Source organism: Megalopta genalis, chromosome 5 (genome assembly GCF_051020955.1).
Source record: "Megalopta genalis isolate 19385.01 chromosome 5, iyMegGena1_principal, whole genome shotgun sequence".
NCBI lineage: Eukaryota > Metazoa > Arthropoda > Insecta > Hymenoptera > Halictidae > Megalopta > Megalopta genalis.
In genome coordinates this window covers 12,247,704-12,269,727 of record NC_135017.1, presented here as the reverse complement: position 1 = coordinate 12,269,727, position 22,024 = coordinate 12,247,704, and the positions used below count along the sequence as shown (strand labels likewise).

At 44.5% G+C, this 22,024-nt stretch overlaps 3 protein-coding genes across 8 annotated transcripts in view; 1 reads left to right on the top strand and 2 right to left on the bottom strand.

Annotated features, from left to right (window-relative positions):
• LOC117217986 (serine/threonine-protein kinase OSR1) overlaps window positions 1-16,302 on the bottom strand; it is a 23,960-nt gene extending 7,658 nt beyond the window's left edge. For 2 of the 3 annotated variants that reach the window (XM_076521389.1, XM_033465954.2), the window contains exons 1-2: window positions 15,410-16,302; window positions 7,939-8,067 (exon numbers count right to left, since the gene is read on the bottom strand). In XM_076521389.1, coding sequence (XP_076377504.1) covers window positions 7,939-8,067; window positions 15,410-15,459 — 179 coding nt within the window. In that variant the 5' untranslated portion in view covers window positions 15,460-16,302. Of the gene's footprint in view, window positions 1-7,938; window positions 8,068-13,724; window positions 13,982-15,409 lie in introns of those variants that run through there. The other variant, XM_076521390.1, reaches the window with a different exon arrangement.
• Window positions 3,519-19,424, top strand: LOC117218002 (uncharacterized). Of its 3 annotated transcripts, none has more exons than XM_033465989.2 (4): window positions 3,519-3,620; window positions 18,663-18,902; window positions 18,980-19,126; window positions 19,197-19,424. In XM_033465989.2, exons 1-4 carry the CDS (start codon window positions 3,594-3,596, stop codon window positions 19,362-19,364), a joined length of 582 nt encoding a protein of 193 aa, XP_033321880.1. In that variant the 5' UTR covers window positions 3,519-3,593; the 3' UTR covers window positions 19,365-19,424. The 3 variants fall into 3 exon arrangements, with proteins under 3 accessions (XP_033321880.1, XP_033321888.1, XP_076377517.1); XM_033465997.2 differs by lacking the exon at window positions 3,519-3,620 and adding an exon at window positions 16,736-16,917; XM_076521402.1 differs by lacking the exon at window positions 3,519-3,620 and adding an exon at window positions 17,779-17,905.
• On the bottom strand, window positions 17,765-22,024 carry Dus3 (Dihydrouridine synthase 3). Of its 2 annotated transcripts, XM_076521393.1 has the most exons (6): window positions 21,644-22,024; window positions 20,275-21,493; window positions 19,824-20,191; window positions 19,638-19,766; window positions 19,472-19,576; window positions 17,765-19,357 (listed from the first exon to the last, which is right to left on the bottom strand). In XM_076521393.1, the coding sequence occupies exons 1-5, from the start codon at window positions 21,754-21,756 to the stop codon at window positions 19,492-19,494; spliced, it is 1,914 nt and encodes a 637-aa protein (XP_076377508.1). In that variant the 5' UTR covers window positions 21,757-22,024; the 3' UTR covers window positions 17,765-19,357; window positions 19,472-19,491. The 2 variants fall into 2 exon arrangements, with proteins under 2 accessions (XP_076377508.1, XP_033321867.1); XM_033465976.2 differs by lacking the exon at window positions 17,765-19,357 and having other exon boundaries at window positions 19,422-19,576.

The window sequence follows — 22,024 nt, the reverse complement described above, 5'->3', positions numbered from 1 at the left end:
CGATTATCGAGGATTATGAAAACGAGTTGCGAGGCTCGAATAATCGCGCCTCTTCTTTCCAAGTTGTCCATTCTTGTTTCTAAGCTGTTTCTAACATCGTATAATAAATTATTGTAAACACAAGCTGTGCGCGTATTCTGCGTTTTTATGCGTTGTCCTTGATGGGTTAAGGTGTCGAGGGGTGGCCACCACCGCAGTACACCCACACTGAAGATGTACAGAGCCTGGGCATTGTCATAGTGTCCTCGAGGCGTCGGGGATTCACGCGTTCCCTACCAGCGTTATTAGCGAATTTATTTATCGTATTTATCGCGTTAAGTGCGCCGTATTCTTTTATAAAATATGACACAATTCGTCGCAGAATAATTGCATTAGCATTGGCGTAATTGTCTTGACGATGAAAACGTCGCCAAAGAGAGGCTACAAAATGCCGTGTGCTGTGTCTACTAACAATTTTTTCGACGAAAAAGAATTACACACAGCAAAAGTAGAGATTTCAGGCTTCAAAATGAGCTTAGTTTCGTTGTTCTACGATTTTTATTCACGAAGTTACGGTATTTTGAATATCGTCGATGTTTCGAAGGTTAGAAATTTCGCGTAAAGTCTGGAACGAGGTTCTTCCGTCTACCGTGTCGCGAATAAATTTTTTTAAGGAAATCGACGGACGGCCTTCGAAAGTAGATACTTCAGGCTTTAAAATGAACCTGGTTCCATCGTTGTATGATTTTTTTTCACGAAGTTGTAGCTGTTTGAATATCGACAACTTTTTCGAAAATTTGTTACTTCGTCGAAAGTAGGAAATGGTTCGTTTTTATAGTTACCGATTGTCAAAACAATTATGACAACGAGGCGCGTGGCTCGAATAATCGTGTCTCCACTTCCCAAACTGTCCATTTTAGTGCGCAATCTGAGCGCGAATTAGGGATAAATTACTGTATTCGTGCGCAATCTGAGCGCAAATTAGCGAGAAATTATAACATTAATAATACATAATATTAATAACCGTGCCAAGTGTTACAACTTTAAATAACTATATTCGTCGAATCAATTCGACGTTCTTCAAATTGAAAATGGTCGTCGCACATGTGCGACGCTAGGCAGCGAACGCGTCGAGCCCACCGCGTCGTCATCCGACGCGGGCGAAGCGTTAAAATAGTCTCCGTGAAACGGCCCCTACCCAAATCGCCTCTCAAAAATGTCTCCCCTCGCATCGTCGTCGTATACTACTTTCTACTTCGCCGCGAGTCCGCTGTTACCTTAGCGTATCTCGTGTCGTCGCGCCATCATACTTCTCCCTAAGTATGTACAGTGTAATGTCTCTCTAATTGACGCTCAGATTGTCCACAGAAACGGACAATTTGCGGAGAGGGGACACGATTATTCGAGCCTTGCGATTTGTCTTCACAGCTACGAATTAAAATATATAAAATATATGACGATTGAAATTACTACGATTAAAATATGTAAAAATAAGTATAATATATAATAATATATATAATAATAATAAAAATATATATAATAATAAAAATATAGTAATATATAATAATATAAAAACGAGCCGCAAGGCTCGAATAATCGTATCTCCTCTTCCCAAATCGTCATTTAGGGACTGTACACGCGTACACTCGCGCGTCCCCCAAGTTTGTAGGTCACTTGAAGGTCATTCAGCCGCGAGAACAGAGAATCGCAGCCCAAAAGATCCCACCGCTTCGCCTGCGGGAACGGCACGCGCTATGTGGCCGGCTCGCACTAAGCACAGGCCACGGCGACGTGTTTATTAAGTCTCCATTACGCGTAATCTTGTCAAAATAAACGCGTGGACAAAGCGTGGACGCAACCCACGCGAGCCCCAATCCGATTCATTAAAGCCGGCTGGTCTTTCTTCGAGAAAGGAGCGTCGACGCAGCGCGTAACGACTTTCGGTGTCCCGAGCGATTCTCTCGCTAATTGCTCGGCGTTCTGTTCGTCTCCTCCCCTTCCTCTCTAACTCGAAGGCACCGTTTCTCCCTAAAAGATCGTCCTCGAGCGGATCGCGTACGTCGTCGCCCATCGACCCGAGTCCTCTATTTGGAATCACGTTCCCGGCGATATTAACGTACGGCGCGTTGCGGAAAGGGTTCACGGAAAATCACGGCCGGGTTTACTCGCGCCGGATTTACGCTACGCTCGCGGCGGGGTTTACTCACGGCGGGTTTACTCACGGCGGGTTTACACTGACGGTATCCGGTGTGTGCGTCCATTAGCCGGGGATTAGGATTTATCCGGCGTTAAGCACTGCGGCGTGGCGCGTGTGTTCTGTTATTACAATTTTTCTTCTTCTCGATGAGAGTGCGAGAGAGAGAGAGAGAGAGAGAGAGAGAGAGAGAGAGAAATAATGAAAGAGAGAGAAAAATAAAGAAAGAGGGAGAAAAATAAAGAAAGAGAGGGAAAAATAAAGAGAGACAGAGAAAGAAAGAGAGAGAAAAATAGAGAGAGAAAAATAGAGAGAGAAAAATAGAGAGAAAGAGAGAGAGAGAGAAATAAAGAAAGAGCGAGAAAAGTAAAGAAAGAGAGGGAAAAATAAAGAGAGATAGAGAAAGAAAGAGAGAGCAAAATAGAGAGAGAGAGAGAAATAAAGAAAGAGAGAGAAAAATAAAGAGAGACAGAGAAAGGAAGAGAGAGAAAAATAAAGAGAGAGAACAATAAAAATAAAAAGAAAGAGAGAGAATAATAAAGATAGAGAAAAATAAAGAGAGGGAGACAAAGAAAGAAACAGAGAGAGAAAAAGAGAGAACGAAGGAGAGAAAGAGGAGTCCAGAGCACATTCGCGCGATATGCGCCCGCGATATTAGAAGGCTAATCCTGGCCCGTCCGTCAAAGCGGAATCCCACCATAAACTCCGTCGACAGCACACGCTCGCCACGATTAGCAATTGAAGATAGGTCTACCGAACGTCGTCGCTGTCGCGTATATCGTGAAGAGGCTGGCTTATTCGGCGGGAGGGGGCGCACCGAACAGAACCAACCCGGACGGAGAAAGAGCGAGAAAGCTGGAGAAATGAGCGGGTTACTGTGTGGAGGGGCACGCTGGGACACCAATTAGGACGTCGAGGCACAAAAGGACAGATTGAAACGCTTCTATGCCGTCTCTTTCGTCGAGATTTAATCCCTTCCCTCCCTGTTATTATTATCGTGGAGGGGGGAGGGGTGATAGTGCAGCACGGATTGCGAGCGAATTTTTCATAAATTATTGTTAAGGGTAGAGGATCCCGGAATTAAATATGTGGCGGAGCTAAAAGGGGAGCGAGAGCAAGAGAGAGAGAGAGAGAGAGAGAGAGGGAGAGAGAGAAAAGCCGGGAAGCACCGCGATTTAGCCACTCGATCGGCCGCGATTAGAGAATTCAATTAAATGACCACGGTGATCAAAATAGACGTGATTGGTTGCGTTATCAAGTCCTGCTGTTTGCACGAGGATTTTCGGGGTCCGTACGATACCATTGCGATCCTAGCTACAGCCCTGTATAAAATCGTGTGACCACCGCTGGTCCGGCAGTCGTTCGAAAGCAGTTCCCGAACGGAAGCGTCGGCCGAGATACCGGAAACGGAAGCGGAACCATGCAGAAATTAATCTACGTTCTGTTGGTGAGATTTTTGTTCTTAGAATGAATCATCGGAGAACGAATCATCGGCGTAGGAGTCGTTTAAACGATTTAGTCGAATTTTACGTGATTACTTTCAAGAAATCGAAACTTTTTGGAAAATACGGTCAATTCTCTCCCTAATTGACGCGCAGCTTGGAAACGAAAATATTGAAAATATTAACTATATTATAACTATAATTATATTATATTATATTTTTTAACACTATTGACTGTATTAACAATGGACAATATTAACTATAAAAACGATATTTTGTTAATTATATATACATATATATGTACAGTATACTATAACTATAATACTATACAGGGTGTCCCACAATTATTTTAACAGCCGAAAATGAGGGGTAGCTGAGGTCATTTGAAGTAACTTTTTCCTTTGCGAAAATGCAATCCGCGGCTTTGTTTACGAGTTATTAACGAAAAACACTGGCCAATGAGAGGTGACGGTGCGAGAGAGAGGGTCCGCGAGAGAGTCCGCAGCACGAGGCTTTGACAGAAGGTCGGGACGGACTCGAGCCGCGTTCGAAGTATTGAACAAGTCACGAAGCGAGAACTTTCCGGATTTTTTTAACTACATAACAGTGATATTTTTAAGAAAAACGCTGTTCACCTTTACTTTAGAACGTCTGAAGAATATTCACTAATTTTTCGGACTCGAAATAATATGTAGTTTAACCGTGACAATCGTTTTAATTTTCTGGTGTGCATGACACCTTATGTGTACCATATGAAATTTTTATGCAAGGTGTACAGTGAAGATTAACAAAGTTCGTAAATGATATTTTAATTTAAATAATTCCGTGTACGAACAGAATCCAGCCAACGATTCGCAAAGCTGATTTAATAATAAATAATCGCGTTAAGGTACGTAAAGGATTTGTTTTTTAGAGAAATATGAAAAATATTATCGATAAGAAACTCACCCATTTAGTTGAGGATGCATTTGCTGACTCGTACGTACTGACCTCGTACAACGAACAGCTGATCCCAGGTCGATGACCGCAACATTCGAGGGATACTGTCGGTGGAACCTCTGGTATGGTTATTTGCGAAGTTCACTTACACTGCACTGTCACCAAACACTGATCAGTTATTTAATCACTGATAATCCGAATCACTCGTGGATATTTAAGAAAGATCACTGAGACTCGTTCGCGGATAATCGTTTATTCGACGCGTTCGTTCGGAAGTCGACGTTTCACTGCCGAAAAATTCAGGCCTTGACTGTGGGTCCTTGTTGTTCTTCGTTCGACCGTCCGAGGAAATGACACTCGATACCATTTTCTTCGCACGGCCATTAATTACGTTCTAAGAGCGCAGGGTGACAGCGGGTCGGACACAGTTTACGTCTCGGCATATCTTGTTTATTTCATTTGGCGTTACCCTGCGCTTCGAAGAAAATAGTATCGGGTGTTATTTCCTCGGACGGCCGAAAGACGAACGACAAGGGCCCACGGTCGAGGTCTCGATTTTTTGGCAGTGAAACGTCGACTTCCGAACGAACGTGTCGAATAAACGATTATCCGCGAACGAGTCTCAGTGATCTTTCTTAAATACCCACAAGTGATTCGGATTATCAGTGATTAATTAAGTGATCATTGTTTAGTGACAGTGCAGTGAAAGATCAGCTGTACGTTGTACAAGGTCAGTGCCCTTCGACATCATGAATTTCAGCCAGCAAATGCATCCTCAACTAAATGGGTGAGTTTCTTACTGATAATATTTTTCATATCTCTCTAATAAACAAATCCTTTACGTCCCTTATTTATTATTAAATCAGCTTTGCAAATCATTCGTTAATCTTCACTGTACACCTTGCATAAAAATTTCATATGGTACACACGAGGTGTCATGCACACCAGAAAATTAAAACGGCTGTCACGGTTAAATTACTTATTATTTCGGGTCCGAAAAATTGGTAAATATTCTTCAAACGTTCTAAAGTAAAGGTGAACAGCTTTTTTCTTAAAAATATCACTGTTACGTAGTAAAAAAAAATCCGGAAAGTTCTCGCTTCGTGATTTGTTCAATACTTTGAACGCGGCTCGAGTCCGTCCCGACCATCTGTCAAAGCCTCGTGCAGCGGACTCTCTCGCGGACCCTCTCTCTCGCACCGTCACCTCTCATTGGCCAGTGTTTTTCGTTAATAACTCGTAAACAAAGCCGCGGATTGCATTTTCGCAAAGGAAAAAGTTACTTCAAATCACCTCAGCTACCCCTCATTTTCGGCTGTTAAAATAATTGTGGGACACCCTGTATATTGTATACTATATATACAGTGTACTACAACTATATCGTATATATTTTGTTAACTATAAAAACGATATTTTGTTAACTATATATACATATATATGTACAGTACACTATAACTATAATACTATATATTGTATACTATATATACAGTGTACTACAACTATATCGTATATATTTTGTTAACTATAAAAACGATATTTTGTTAACTATATATACATATATATGTACAGTACACTATAACTATAATACTATATATTGTACACTATATATACAGTATACTATAACTATATCATATATATTTCGTTAACCATAAAAACGACCAGCAATGCTCGAACAATCGTATCTCCTCCTCCCAAATTGTCCATTTCTCTTTTTGTATAATCTGAGCATCGATTAGGGAGAATTTACTGTACTCGAAGGGGTTGACATTAAGAAAATACTTCGAAGAAATTGATTCATCGGAAAAAAGCAAATAATAAATAAATAATAGTTGGCCTTTAGAAGAGACTCGTGGCAGATTGTCTCGTGGACCGTTGTCTTTGGTAGACAGCGGGGTGCAAACGGTTTGTTGAACCCCGTTGGCTCCTTGGGGGGAGGTTAAGGTGGGAGAGCGCAGCGGCGGCGGCCTTTAGGCGGCTCAATTATCGTGAACGTGCTACCACGTCATTAAGAAAACTCCCGTTGTTTACCGTTCAATTATTGGTACGTCGCTTGGTGGCCGGCCGCGGCGAACGGTAATAACTCGTTTAAGAGGATGTTAAACGTGCGCGCGTTAATTTGCCACGCGTAAATTGCGCTTAAATTTAGTGTTCCCCCGTCTAATTCCGTCGCGGTACCGTCCCGTCGCGTACGGCTTTAACGATCCCGCGAACGATTATCGCGATTAGCGGAACCCAACGTAAATATTATGCCGGTCGGACGCGGCGGATGCTCGCCGGAAAATATTCCGCGCGCGTCCGTCCGTCCGTCCGTCCGTCCGTAAATTCCGCGCAACAATAACACACAACGTCGACGACGAGAACGACGACGAGAACGTTATATTGGGTTGTCCGGAAAGTTCGCGCCGATTTTCGGTAGGTAGCGTGAGAGACCTGACTGAATATATCACAATTATTGAAAACAAATGACATTTATTGCGAATCTGGCCAGCGCGGAGGTGGCGCAGATATGTTTCCTCGCCAGATCTGGCATACACAAGAAATTTAGTACCTACCCCCCGACGGAACACCTACGAGGGGTCCGAACGTGGGTAGATCGCCGCCTTCGCTCATCGTTCATTAGGCTTGGTACGGAAGACCCAGTCTTAACTCTGCGTCCGTGTAAGGAGTTTTGTGGTTTGCTTTGCCCCCAAAATGCCACACGACAGCAATTGTACAGCGTGTCAGGCTAGGGGGCAAAAAACAAATGACATGTGTGCATATTCTAAAAGAGGTAACTTCAGCCATATCTGGAGAAAAGTTTGGTTACGATTCGTTCATTTTTATCAGCTTTGCACGCCTTAGAATATGGTGGCAAATAAAGTGCATCATAGGCACTTAATGCTTTTCTTTCTCCGAAAGGGCAAAAATGCCACACAAGCGGCAAATAAGATATGCGCTGTTTATGGCGAGGATGCTGTAGCCGAAAGAACTGTGCGGAAGTGGTTTGCTCGGTTTAAAGCTGGAAGCTTTTAGACCGTCCATCAGAGACGAAGATACGATTAGAACAGAAATCGAGGATAACCCATGCTCAACATTACGCCAATTAGCAGGAATGCTAAATAAATCAAAATCAACCATCCACGATCATACTGTGGAGCTTGGCTCCAATATTTAAATGAGCCGCGTTCTAATTTTCCTACAAAATCGGCACGAACTTTCCGGACAACCCAATACATTGGCGCACTGGCGTCGCGTTCCCTCGAATTTCCCTACGAAAGGCCGGCGCGGAACGTACGCTGTTTTGTCTCGATTTGTTTTCATCGGTGACCTTGATCTTCCTCGGGCTGAAAAAGACATCGCGTAGCATTCGAACGGGAGGAGGAGAACAATAACAACAGTGCTCACCTATTTCTGCCGAGCACCAAAGTCGTCAAGAACCTGTTGTCTTGGAACTTGAGCCGCTCCTCTTCCGTAGATATAGGCGCCGCGGCGCCTAGCGTCCCGGTCTTGCGCTGCCTCATGTTGCCCGCAATTCTGCGCACACAGAAACGTCCGCGTCAGTCCGGTTGCATACAAGCCGGGGCGCGCGCGGCTTCGCGTTCCCGAGGCTCCGCTCAAAATGGGAGCGCGGTAATTACGATTCGTTACTCGATCGTTAATTAACCGCGGCAATACCGGCCCCGGCGAATTGCGTATCGGCCCGACGAAAGATGAATCGAGCTGAACGATCGTCGAACGGCTTGATCTATCGTTGATTTCTCGGTTAATTTTTCCCGAAACGGAGAATGTTCATTTGTCGATTAATTTTATGTTAATATTTAGTAATTATATTAGTATTATCGCTGGTTATATTGATTGATAATTATATCAATATTATCGCCGATTATATTAATTAATAATTGTATCGGTATCATCGCCGATTATATTAATTAATAATCACATTAATATATCACCGATTGTATTAATTATTGAATTATATTAATATTATCGCTGATTATATTAATTAACGATTATATCAGTAGATCGCCGATTATCAAATCGGTGTAATTCAATTAAGAAATTCTTTTCAATTACGAAAATCAATTATTATTTAATTTATTATTTAATCAATTTCAAATTGCATAATTTTAACAACAGATTTTCGTTGCGAAATATTCCATTTAATTTTGCAGACTAAACATGCAACGAATTAGCTCAAAGTTGCAAAGTGTATCTCAATGCGGTAAGTGCTCCCTAATTTTCCTTCAGCTTGGAAACGAAAATGGACAATTTGGGAAGCAGAGACACCATTATTTTAGCCAATAACTATTTTTATAGTTATTCAGAATCGGTAACTTTAAAAACGAGCAGCCTCGAGGCACGAATAATCGTGTCTCCTCTTCCAAAATTGTCCTCCATTTTCGCGTGCAATCCGAGCGTCAATTAGGGAGTATTTACCGTGAATTGTAATCGCGTGAAATATATTTAGCGAATAAATTGCGAAACGCGTACAAAAGAGGATCCACCGGCGAAGATATTATTTGCATTGGTCCGCGTCGCTGGCTGGTTGAGGTCCCTAGGATGTCAGCATGTGGAATATTTCTAAATTGGCGGTCAGTCGATTGTCACCTAAATACCTAAATGGAATAATTGGAGCTGGATTGGCCTTACCGGCTATTTTTAGCCGGCATCAAGGGGTAGACCCTATCTGGCTATCTAAAAATAATCTGACAGCAAATGGACCGTTGAATGTTTTCAGCCAGTGGCCCTCTTCGATGCTAAGACAGTTTTGCGTCTGCAGAAATATTTCTCCGGCGCGATCGCGATCGTTCCTGCAGCAACAACGACAACCGATAACGTCGCTTCCATCTGAGCATGTTCTATAATACCGGGCTAGTCGATTCGAAGATCTGTTTCTCCGAAATGTCGTTTCTAATTCCAAGATTCCACGAATGTCTCGGTTCTACTTTGTCTGATATAAGTTGTTGCAGCTTCCCGCGTGCTGTGTCTCCGAACAATTTTTTCCGCCAGAATGAATTATACAGGGAAAACGTAGAGATTTCAGGCTTCAAAATGAGCATAGTTTCGTTGCTCTACGATTTTTATTTACGAAGTTACGGTATTTCGAATATCGTCGATGTTTCGACGGTTCGAAATTTCGCGTAAAGTCTGGAACGAGGTTCTCCCGTCTACTGTGTCGCGAATAAATTTTGTTAAGGAAATCGACTGACGGTCTCTGAAAGTAGACACTTCGGGCTTTAAAACGAGCCTAGTTCCATTGCCATGCGATTTTTTTTCACAGAGTTATAGCTGTTCGAATATCAACAATTTTCTCGAAAATTCGAGATTTTATATAAAATCTAGACCGACGTTTCCCATCCATCATATCATAAATCAATTTTTTCAGAAGAAACTGACCAATATCATTCGAAAGTAGATACTTCGGGCTTTAAAACGAGCCAAGTTCCACGATTGTACGATTTTTTTGCACAAAGTTATAGCTGTTCGAATATCGACAATTTTTTCAAAAATTTGCAACTTCGACGAGAGTAGTGGACGGCTCGTTTTCATAGTCACCGATTGTCGGCAAAACTATGAAAACGAGCCCGCAGGGCTCGAATAATCGTATCTACTCTTCCCAAATTGTCCATTTTCTGAACGCAATCCGTGTGCGAATTAGAGAGAACTTACTGTACCGCGACGACCGACATGTCAAACTTTCACGGTGAAACAGATCTGTGATCGTCCTCGCGAATGGCAATTGGGCTTTCGTGTACGTCATTCGCGATTCGCTAACAGGTTTAAATCCATCCTCTTGGAAATGTCTCGCCAGCATGATCTAATTGTCTCCTTAAACACATGGAGCTCGTGTGCATTCCACGTTCGTGTAGCTTCCCGAGCACGATATTCAAGGAAGCTGTTGCACGTTCGCGGAATCGCGAAAAATTCTTCCCCCGGCGGTGCATTGAAACGATACACCGTTGGTCCTGACTTCATCTTTGACGCAATCGATGCAAATTTCTTCCCGGAATCCGTTCCATGTCCCGATCAAGACGTAACTTGCGCCGCATTTCAAATCCGAGCTCCGACTTAGCCGCATTCCAAAATGGAAGCTTCGTGGAAATGTTTAAAAATGGCGGCCATCTTGAATCAATATTGCCGTCGAGATTAGATTAAATGTTTCATTTAAATCGGTATCCACGGACTGCAACGATTGCCGTTAGAGAAACGTGCAGCTTGAGAGATTGTTTTCGTCATCTGCCGTACTCCAAAATGGAAGCTTCGGAGATATCTCAAAATGGCGGCCATCTCGAACCAATATTAACGTCGAGATTAGATCAAATGTTTCATTTAAATCGGTATCCACGGACTGCAACGATTGTCGTTAGAGAAACGTACAGCTTGAGAGATTGTTTTCGTCATCTGCCGCATTCCAAAATGGAAGCTTCGGAGATATCTCAAAATGGCGGCCATCTCGAACCAATATTAACGTCGAGATTAGATCAAATGTTTCATTTAAATCGGTATCCACGGACTGCAACGATTGCCGTTAGAGAAACGTACAGCTTGAGAGATTGTTTTCGTCATCTGCCGCATTCCAAAATGGAAGCTTCGGAGATATCTCAAAATGGCGGCCATCTCGAACCAATATTAACGTCGAGATTAGATCAAATGTTTCATTTCGATTGCCGTTAGAGAAAAGTGTAACTTAAGATTGTTTTCGTCAGCTGCTGCACTTCAAAATGGAGGACTAGGAACTATTTTAAAATGGCGGCCGCCTCGAAGCAAAATTCCCATCGAGATTAGATCAAAGGTTTTATCCAAATTGGTTTCTACGGGCCCTAATGTAATTGCTGTTAGGGAAACGTGTAACACGAGATTGTTTTCTGTCGGTTGCACCATGATTCCACGATCGGAGAAACAAAATTCGAGGGGGTCAGACGGGATGAGCGTAGGTGGCGCGCCACGCGTGTCGCAAACTCAAATTAAAGTCTCTGTTCTGGCCAGCAAATTAAACTTTTAACCCAAATAGGTCGTTCACTGCTATCATCGTACGAACAATTTCGCCACAGAATTGTTGCTCGTCGAGGCAATTCATAAACAAAATGGCGTCGCGTCGTTCTCCGTGAAATTTTGCGGTTCACAATTTTCCAGGAAACTCGTGGCATCGAAATTCGCGATTTCGAATTCTACAGGCTGAGCGGAATAATAATAGGACAATATTAATGCAATAACAAAGTGGTATAATAATAGCTCCATTAACCGAATTGGATTTTCCCTGATTTTTTTTTCTATAGACTTTTGATTATTCCAAGTGGCAACGACGAAACAAAAGGATCTCGATTAAATTTGTATCAATAATAATAATAATATATAATATTGTACGAATAATTAAGCAAAAACGAGAAGAATTTAACCGCGAATTCGAAATTCGAAACAGAATGCTGTTAGTGGAACAATAATAGAACGCTGTTAGCATTCCGCCACGAATAACGATTTCACGTCAAGAGAACGTCAAGAGGAAACGCTTCGGCCGATGCGGATAAATCGGAACTCCCGATGCGCAGCGCCAAGTGCACAGGAATTAATATACATCGATACAGAAATAAAGCTGCATTTCAATCGATACAGCAGCCATAAACGTCAAACAGTTTCCAATCTGCATCGTCGAGCACACCGAGCGACGGCTCTGCCAACAAAGTAGATCTCGAGTTTAATTAAAATGCTCTGCAATTTCGCCCGTGGAATGTCCTCGGGACGCGTAAACGAAAATTTGCCGGAATTTCTATTTTCGTCGATGCATTCGAGAATTTCATAATATTCGGAGCAATTTTAATGGCGATCCTAACGTTGTTGCAATGTTGTTGTAGCTTTTTTATATGTAGTATACATATATATATTTTATATGTTTTATATATTTTATATTTTCTATATATTTTATATATCGTATATATATATCATATATTTTATATATTTCGTATATTTTATATATTTCATATATTTTATATATTTCATATATTTTATATATTTTGTATATTTCATATATTTTATATATTTTGTATATTTCATATATTTTATATATTTCGTATATTTTATATATTTCATATATTTTATATATTTCATATATTTTATATATTTTGTATATTTCATATATTTTATATTTTATATATATAGTAGTAGCCCTTTAGCAAACGGTGTCGCGTGTTTCACGATCGCCTGGCTTCCGGCGTTCTCCGAGCACCGGTCGCACAATTCCTCGGGTTCGCCTAACTAAAAAATGAACAGAACCGTCGCGTAAAATCGAAATAGCCCCGTTCACAAGGATCCAACCGAGAAACGTTCTCGGCGCGCCGTTTCCGACGTCTCTCAGCCTCCTTGCGGATGACGTAATACGGCGTCATCGGCCATCAGCTGTGCGAGCATACGCGACCTTGCGAACTTTCGTTCTCTGCTCGACGTTTCGCCGAGATCATTTTCGACCGACTCGATCATTTTTGTTCCGAATTTATCCTGATAATTCCTCGCGACGGATATAACTTCGATTATCCGAACTCGAAATCGACAAGTGAAAATCATTTTATTTTCGATTAAAATTATTGGTACGATCGATCGACGACGATAGATCGAGATTTGTTCGAGCTTCTTCGACAGTTCCGTCGCGATTCACTCGAAACGATCAACAAATTCGAGCAACAAAAGTCCGAGGAAAATGCAGTGTCCGTTCGATCGCGGCTCCGCCGTGATTCGTCGCCGAGCTGCATCGTTCGACCATAATTCATCGCGCACGAAATTGAATTTCAACGCGAGTCCCCGACTGCGAATTGCGCGCGTTCGAAACTGATAACGACGAGCCGCCGTTAATTACCGGCGACGGTAGAGCAGCCTGTCCCCTGGCAGCCTGTTTCTGTTGACTTCTTTTTTTTTCAAATAGACGACGATCGGCCTCGCGCGTCACCGCGGCCGTGATTAATGGCTCGTGGGTACGGTAAAAATTGAACGAATTCCTCGGTATTTCGAGGCGAACGCGATAAATTGCGATATGGAATCGGTCGCGTAAATTATTCTCGATCGTACTTTCCTCGTGCGGTGGAAACGGACGCAGAAGACGCGGCTTGACGCGTCGCGCAGGACACCGCGTAGAAAACGGTTGTCCGCGCGGCCCGATCGAGCGCCAATAAATTTCATTCCGAGCACAATACATGAATACGTACGTGGTGGTCAGCTGACGGACGGTCTGATCGCGCAGAAATTTCTCCTTGAACGAGTTGATACCGAACCGAGAGAAGTACCTGTTATCGCGAAGAAGACAGTGCCGCCGTGGAGCGCTTCAATAAGCCATGGCTGATGCCAGATAATTGAAACGACTTTGCATTGGGGCAGAGTCAAGTGATATAGGTTACACCGTTTCGCCGAAGCAAACAAACAAATCCCGCCGTTCGATTCTTGGCCGCGATCCGTGCCCGTATCGACACACGCGGCTTTCCACGAAAACGAGAACCCGATTCGCCGCGGCGCGAGACGCGTTCGCGAAAACGAACGGACAAACGGCGGCGATCGATTTCTTCCTCTGCTTGTTCGTCGAAAAAGAGCGCACAAAAACACAAAAAGCGGCGGACGAAAAGCAAACAGATTTCGACCGACCCGAAGTCTTCTTTTCTTTCCTCTTTTTGCGAACGGCGCTCTTCATCAATGGAACCTTTGCTCGAGCCGGGCGAGGGTCAATTGGTTATTAACTCGGACAGCCGTAACGGCTATTAAACCGTTTCATTGTCGTGAATATTACCGCGAAAAAAAGGCCCTCGGGGGGAAATCACAGATCGTCCGTGGCGCGTTCGAGAAGTTCGGGCCACGTCGGACCGTTCCGAAAATGCGCTCCGGTCGCGCACGGGTTTCGGTCGGCGGCCAGGGGTTCTCAACTCGCGCACGGACGCCGAGGCGACGTTATTTTCCCGGTTGTAGACAGCGCTGGGAACGCTTCTCGTCGAATAAAATCGCAAGAATCCTTGCCGAGGGGGACGAGGACGCGGGAGAAGTCGAGGCGAGTTGAGAACCACGGCTCGAGAGACGCGTCCCAGCGTAAGGTCCCAAACCGAGCACTAAAGACGTCCGACACATGCGCGTTGTTCCATGAGAATTACGAGACCGAGTTCATTTAGAACGGCATCCTGCCGTCGTTAACGCTAGATTTACGGAACAACCCGTCGAAACGACGGGTCGCTAATTTCTTAATTTACGATCGTTCGTATCGCGAACATACGATTTACGAGTTATTTATTCAATTTGTGCGTTACATACGGCGAACGTTGCAATAACGCTTGTTCAAAATCAGTATAAATCTCTTATTGTTACTTTGATAAATTATTATGAAACAGCTGTTTCCTGTGCTCCGTGGATCCAGCGTGAACCTCGGAAGTTTCATCAAATTCAAGTGTTTCATTTCAAGTCGAGTATTTCAAATAAAAATTACGAAGCAAACTTATATGGCATCAATTACCTGATCGACATTTGCACTCCTTGCAAATCTTAATAAAATGAAGCGGTCATTTTTAATTGGACGTGCAAGATTTCGGTCATCGATCGACTGAATTTAAAACGGCGAGATCTGCCCATCCGGTTGGCCAAGCGTTAATATAACGCGTGTTCGAAATATATCCGATCGTCGCGGCTCTATTATACCAGAAAGGTTTAAATAAAAAATAATGTGGAACGCTGATTTCGTTCTCCGCGGTAGCTTTAGGTCGCAGCCTGCGATCCTATCGAAGGCGCAGGCCTTCGAAGAAACGAGGGAGGAGCCTCCGGACTGGCCCAGCAGTCGAAGGCGAACGTTCTACTGCCGTAGTCGGCTCACCTTTCAACCGGCGGACCCCTTATCGGTCGCGTTATCGAGCTATCTCACCTGGCGGACGTTGACTTCAGGGCTCCATTCGCGTACAGATCGGCTGCCATATTACACCGATGTCCCCTCTCGCATATCTCCCTACGGCGGAGGCCGTCACCGAGCCTCTGGGCCCTCGCGAACAGTCCCTTCGGCGGCACCTCGGGCTCTGCGGCGCGCGGTCGGCCAGCAAAACGGAACCAGTTCACTAGACAACGGTCAACCTTGACTTCGTTCCCGCTGGAACCAGCGAGCCGGTCCCGAAACGCGGCCCCGTTTGACCTTGACGGTGCCCGGCACCGTCATCACGACCCGAATCGTGCGGCCCGCGCCCGATCTTCCGCGCCCGCCGGATCCCCGAATCCGATGTCAGCGAGATCGAGCTTGGAGGACTCCGGTTCTGAGCTCGAGGATGTCGGACAGGGAGGACCGTCGTCGTCACTGCTGCCGGAGACGCGCTCGGATCATCCTGAGCTCGACGTCGACTGAACTATGTCAGACGGGGGCACCGTCAATTGGATAACTACCTAACCGCACACCGACGTCGTGCACACCGCGCGGACTATGCGTGTTGATAGCGCTACACGATGACCACCGGGCCACCTCTTCTTCTTCTCTCTCTCCCTCCTAGCGGCCGACACGGCACCCCTCCCCCGCACACGGCCGGCCCTATATTCGCACGTGTTAACGAGCCTTTTAATTTCGCGCTCCGACACCTGTCGCGCGGAGAGAAGCCGGATGCGGCTGGTCCATCTTCTCCCTGGACCGAGGAGGGCAATCGTCCGCGTTCTCGCAGTCGTTTCTCGATTTTGGCACTTTTAATTGCCGGGGATCGCTCCGAGGAACACGGAGAATCGATTCGGAGAATCTGCGATCGGGGATTATTGATTAATTATTGACGAGGTAATAGGCCCTCGAGAGGCGATGCCACGGAGATTGGAAGATCGATCGGGATCGAGAGCGAGATCGATCGCGGTTTCGCGGTTGTTCGGATAAGAGAACGCGGTATCGAATGCTGCGGAATTCGCTGCTTCGATTTGGTCGTTCCTCCGTCGGGGACGGCCGTCTGTTTATTCTTCGCTCGCGATTTATCGGCGTCGCGCTGCGCGCCGCGCGACTATGGCCGGCCTGGAAGGCACCGCGAAACATAGCGATCGGCACGGGGAAGAGTAATTTATATCGTACGACGCGGAGAGCACGTCAGCGCAATCACGATCGACCTTGCTGACCGGTTCATACTCTGTTTTTCGCGGGATTAACGTTGTCTTGAAAAAGATTCGTCAACACGCCGCCGCCCCGTCGTCGCGATCCCGCGACATCGCCGTGGCCATTCACAAACGCGGGCCTAATTAAGATCGACCCGAGGTTCGCGGGAAGCAATCGTTGAACGGTTTCGGTCGAATCGAAGCGACTTTGTCATCTTCTCGTTTCGAAAGAGAGCGCACGCGTTTCCTGCGCCTCGATTCGCCAATTTTTGGACGGCGAGCGTTTTTCGGCATCTGTGGCAGCCCCACGGTTGGATCGAATCTGTACGAATGATTTTTATTCGCGTATTATTCACGCGTTAATTGCCGAATATTAACTAAAAAATGTCACGCGATATCATTTAATTAACGGCAGCGAAACTAGAAAGTGAAAATTTATCATTGGAAATATTTTGTGGCTATTTTGTGTTCCACGAATCTTAGTAACGATCAATTTGTTTAATATATTACAGTGAAACTGAATTTCGAAAACCTAATTAAAAATTAGAGTTACCTATACGTGACTCGCGCGGCACTGAGCGTATTAAACCCGTTTGATTCGGAGCTAATCCCTTTATTCGTGCCAATGTTAATATTTGAAAATTAATTAATGATAATTCTGTCGACATTTCTAAATTTTTTTTAAATATTTTTACTGTCCCAAATTGCAACTACTCGATGTTTCCATAAATGCATAAAATTCGCAGTCTAATAATTATAAACGATTGCCATGATACTAGCATTTAGATGGAACGTTTGTAACACTGGGTCAAAATGGACCCGGCGCGCGTCATCCGTGGGCTAACCAGCGATCTCCAATTGTTCGGTAGAAATTCAAACGCACGTTAGGGCGCGTATTTTAGAATCTCTACAAAAGTATTTCATTGTATACCTTGTACATGTTATATGTAGCCGGTCTGATTGAAACGACAGAGGCGTTCCAGTTGACATCGGGGCTCTGTAATCCGATTTTCTGGCGTTGCGTCATCCGTTAAAATTCAAGCTTTGACGGAGGTCTCAGTCAGCGTTGGAGACCTATCAAACTTGATAAAGCATAAATCGTGTGCGGAGGGTTCTGCTAAGTGGGAATGGAAGTGGAGTGAATCGGTCGTTTAATAATGTAACTGACAAAACGGTAGAACGATCGTCGATTATTGATGGCTACGCTCGAACCCGCTGATTCTTCAATACCCCTCACTGTGGAACACAAAATCATCCTCCGACAACGTTCTGTTCGGATAGACGCTCTGATCCGCTCTACGTATACTTGGAGGTATCAGTATTTGGCGAGGATCGAGGATAACTATCTCTGCGAACTCCTGGGAGACTGTTCTAGGATTCTCAAAAATGTCTCGCAATCTGAAAATGGAGAATTCCTGAGATTATTCGAAGCAATTTTTTCCTTTGCGAAAATGCAATCCACGGCTTCGTTTACGAGTTATTAACGAAAAACGCTGACCAATAAGAGACGAGCGCGGCTGCCGGAAGGCGGCGCAGTCAATGAGCGCGCGAAGCCCAGTTCCGCTCATTGGCTTGGCCGTCACGCGTCAGCTGATCTCGTTTCTCATTGGTTACTGTTTTTCGTTAATAACTCGTGAACGAAGCCGGGGATTGCATTTTCGCTAAGGAAAAAGTTGCTTCAAATGACCTCAGGTATCCGCCTCCGGATTGCGAAACATTTTTGGGATACCATCCTGTATGTATAAGGGCTACTCGTTGACAATTGTCATCGTTACGATTGCACCAATGCCAAAACATTATCTCGCCGATTTCACCTGTCAACTTCATTATCTACTTTCAAATTTGTCACCTGGAGTCCTACGACAAACCGAAAAACTTGTTGACCTATTCTTTGCTCTTCAACTGCTTTTAGATACACCGCTTCCCATAGCTCGCGCTGAATTTGCGAAGCGACAAAGCATCTACATTTAAAAATTACCCGCGTCTCGCGTACCAACCTGGCAGACCGTTCGTGCTACCAACTTATAAAGCTGTTACTACAGACGCTGCCCGCGCTTTTCAAATTGCAGTTCGCCGGTTTGACGATGCTGGCCGAGGCCGGGCACGAGGTTTGCAAGCGCTGCAACAGCACTTATATGGTATCGAAGAGGTCGCCGAGGATGAACTCCCAGTACCTCTACCATCCTAGTCACCCGCTTTCGGCTTTCTTCGAGCTGTCCTCCCTGCCGGAGGAAGAGCACGCCGAGGACCAGGTGCTGAGGCAGGTCGGCCAGCAGCCGTTGGACAGAGGCAAAAAGAACTTGCTACCTGTTAGTCCTGTACACGACCAGTCGAAATAAAATGCTTCCCCTGAATCAGACTCTTATGTTCCACCTATGCTTCGCAGGAGTACCGTGACCTTTGCGAGATAATCACTAAAAGAGTGCAGCTAGACGACTTGGAATACGAGTATCAGCCGCCGCAATACTACGAAGTCTATTGTAAGAATTACCCTTTCGTTGGCAATGATCAAGCCGCGGTCAAATCGAAGCAGGTAGATCGAACAACGGAGGACACGTCTTCCTGCCTGCCCCGTCGCAATGACAACCAGTTCATTTTTCTAGGAATGCGTAAATCCGGGCTTTCACTGCGTGCAGAGGAGCAAGACCTTGTTCTTGGTGAGGCGACGTTGGGACAGCGAGTGCTGGGAGCCTTATTCTAAGGAAATCGCCAGCGGTTGCGACTGCATGTGGCCGGTGTCCGCCCTCGGAGACATTGCTGTTCACTATTAAGTGTCCGGACAGCCATTATGACGCGACGCCGAGCGGAAAACAATAAATGATAAAGACTTATTTGCCGTGGTTTATTGGAAAATATCGTCATATAAAATTTCTCTCACGAGCAAGTCGCTGTACATTATTATCCTCTGTTCGTGTTCCACGAGTTCGCCTTGTGCTTAGGCAGAAAGTGGAATCCCTCAGGCACTTTTCCTAGTAACATTTCCCTGGAAAGTACGGCACAGAGAGAATAATAGATTGTAAGAAAAGAAATAAAGGTACACTTACGATAATTTAATCCAATCGGCACAGTTCGAGCTGGCCATCAGTGTCTCCATATCGTCGCGACCTCGGTAGAACGGAGGTCTCTCGTTTATCCTCTGCGGTGGCCTCTCCAGAATGCCAACGGGGACGTACCTAACAGAAATGGATATAGTTCGGGTAGACAAGAAGTTTAGGGCGTGCTATAATTACCTGTGCAGAAAGGATATCCATTCTAACATGAATCTCCTTGTCGTCTCCACACCTCGAGTGTCCGAACCCCAGTGTTCAAGGCCATAGTTGGAATACTTCTTCAAAATATCGAATCTCTCTGAACTGGAAATATCTATCAGCTTCTTCTCCTTTATTTCGGTGAATATCCACGGTTTTATCAGTGCACCACGACCTATGGTAATACCCTGTATATTCGTGTACGTGTTCTGAACCCTTTGGTAATCGTCGTAAGATAAAATGTCGCCGTTCCCGAACACGGTTACCGGGTGTGCAGCCTTCGCGCATTTGTCTATGTACTCCCAGTCAGCCAGCTTCGTATACCTTTGTTCGCGGGATCTTCCGTGTACCTTTTAATGAGTATTTCTGAATTAAAATAGTTATTTTATTGTACGGTGTGCTGTAAACTTGAGGATGCAAGTAACTTACTCACAGTGATCATGGATGCACCCCATTCACGGAATTTAGGTACCAGATTGTGGACGATTGGTTTGTCGATGTAGACGCCGGTTCTAGTCTTTATAGTTAGGGGAATAGTCAAAACTTGGCTGACTGACTTTATGACTGTTTCTAATACGTTCAGTCGATTGAGCATCCCGCTGCCGCCGCCTTGTCTATAGATCAGATCTATGGGGCATCCCAGATTCAAATCAATGAAGTCAACGTCGATTTCTTTGTTTAATAATTGCGCGCATCTTGTCAGTACGCCGGGATTGTTGCCACAGAGCTGTACACCGAATATATCCTCCGACTCGTGTCTCTTCACAAGTGCCCACTCCTCGTGTGCTCCCTGTAAAATTTTCGGAGCTAACGCCATCTCCCCGCAGGTGATATCAGCACCATACTCTTTGCAGATTCTTCTGAAAGGCAAATTGCCCACCGTTGTCAGCGGACTCAACATTATTTTATTCTTCCAATCTATCTTTTTCTTTTCTGACTCTCTACATTTTACTAGATCATAGTCCTCCACCGGTCCAAGCTTCTTCTCTGCATCTATTTCAGATTCTTTGTCAGCTTCATTTGTTTCACCTATACCTGTGGATTGTTCTGTCTCATTTTCTGTGTCCACCTTCTTTCTAGACGGTCCATTCGCTTTGACAATTTTTTCAGCTTTGGAGAAGTTGTACTTGTGCTTCCTCAGTACGATTTGAAGATCTTTCGCCAAGTGATTCTTAGTAGAGGGGGGCCTTTCCTTGAAATCTTCCAACTTTTGTGTATCCACGATGTTCAAGCCATCCTTGGTCAAGTGCTTAGAGCCTACTCTACAGGCAGCACCCCTTGGACACCTGCCAGTCAGATTAAACAGATAACATTCTGTTCCAATATCATCTGGCTTTATTTTTAAATACTCGATTCTATCATGCAGAAATGTGCAGTTTTTATTATCACATTTTTTCTCTGGTTTGTCCACAGTTTGATCCGCTATCCGCGGACACAAGTTGACCTGACGCTGTGCCTTAAAAGGAGCAGGCCTGGCTTTGTTCTGGCCTCTAAGCTTTTCCTTCTTGTCATTCTTAAACCTTTTATTCGGAGGCTCATTGACTGTGACCGCATCTTCCTTTGCATTATTCGCATTGTCTACCGCCTTCTGGTTTTCGTTTTCTGATAAGCTCTCCTCCTTCGAAAGTCTAACGTGATCTTCAAGAATATATCTGCAGCATAATTAATACAATTAGTAACACGTTACCAATGGTTTAATAGTAACCACACGGTTGCGAGAAATAGAAAATGTGTGATTATTTCGAAATATAATTATTCTAATGAAAGGGGGATTTCTCGAGAATGCGTTAAATTTTACTCACTCCGTTTTAATTAGGCACACTCCTTTCTGTTTATCTTCGCTGTAGTCAAAGGAACATTCATCGGTACATTTCTCACTGTACGTCGCCATTTCAAGTCGATCGATACATCGCATGCCGGCATTTTGAATTTTTCATTTCAAATATGACCGTTATCTTTACACACTCCGATGGCGGCCATTTTAAATCAACTTCCAGCGAATCCTCCAACAAATTCCATCACATCTTTTAGTCTATACAGATTAATATCACCATGACACAATGCTGAAACACAGGGCGTCCCAAACCACTATGCCACCTTATGCGACCCCCATAAAAATAACGGGAACAGTGATTCCCATGGGATCTAACACGCTACGATACTTCTAACTTCAAATATCAACT

Coding starts and splice junctions, on each gene's coding strand:
- Dus3 (XM_076521393.1), bottom strand. CDS start 21,756: ATGCGATGTATCGATCGACTTGAAATGGCGACGTACAGTGAGAAATGT. Junction 20,192..20,274: donor GGGGTGCATCCATGATCACT/GTGAGTAAGTTA, acceptor ACTCATTAAAAG/GTACACGGAAGATCCCGCGA. Junction 19,577..19,637: donor GCCGATTGGATTAAATTATC/GTAAGTGTACCT, acceptor CGTACTTTCCAG/GGAAATGTTACTAGGAAAAG.
- LOC117218002 (XM_033465989.2), top strand. CDS start 3,594: ATGCAGAAATTAATCTACGTTCTGTTG. Junction 3,621..18,662: donor AATTAATCTACGTTCTGTTG/GTGAGATTTTTG, acceptor TTCAAATTGCAG/TTCGCCGGTTTGACGATGCT. Junction 18,903..18,979: donor GCAAAAAGAACTTGCTACCT/GTTAGTCCTGTA, acceptor TATGCTTCGCAG/GAGTACCGTGACCTTTGCGA.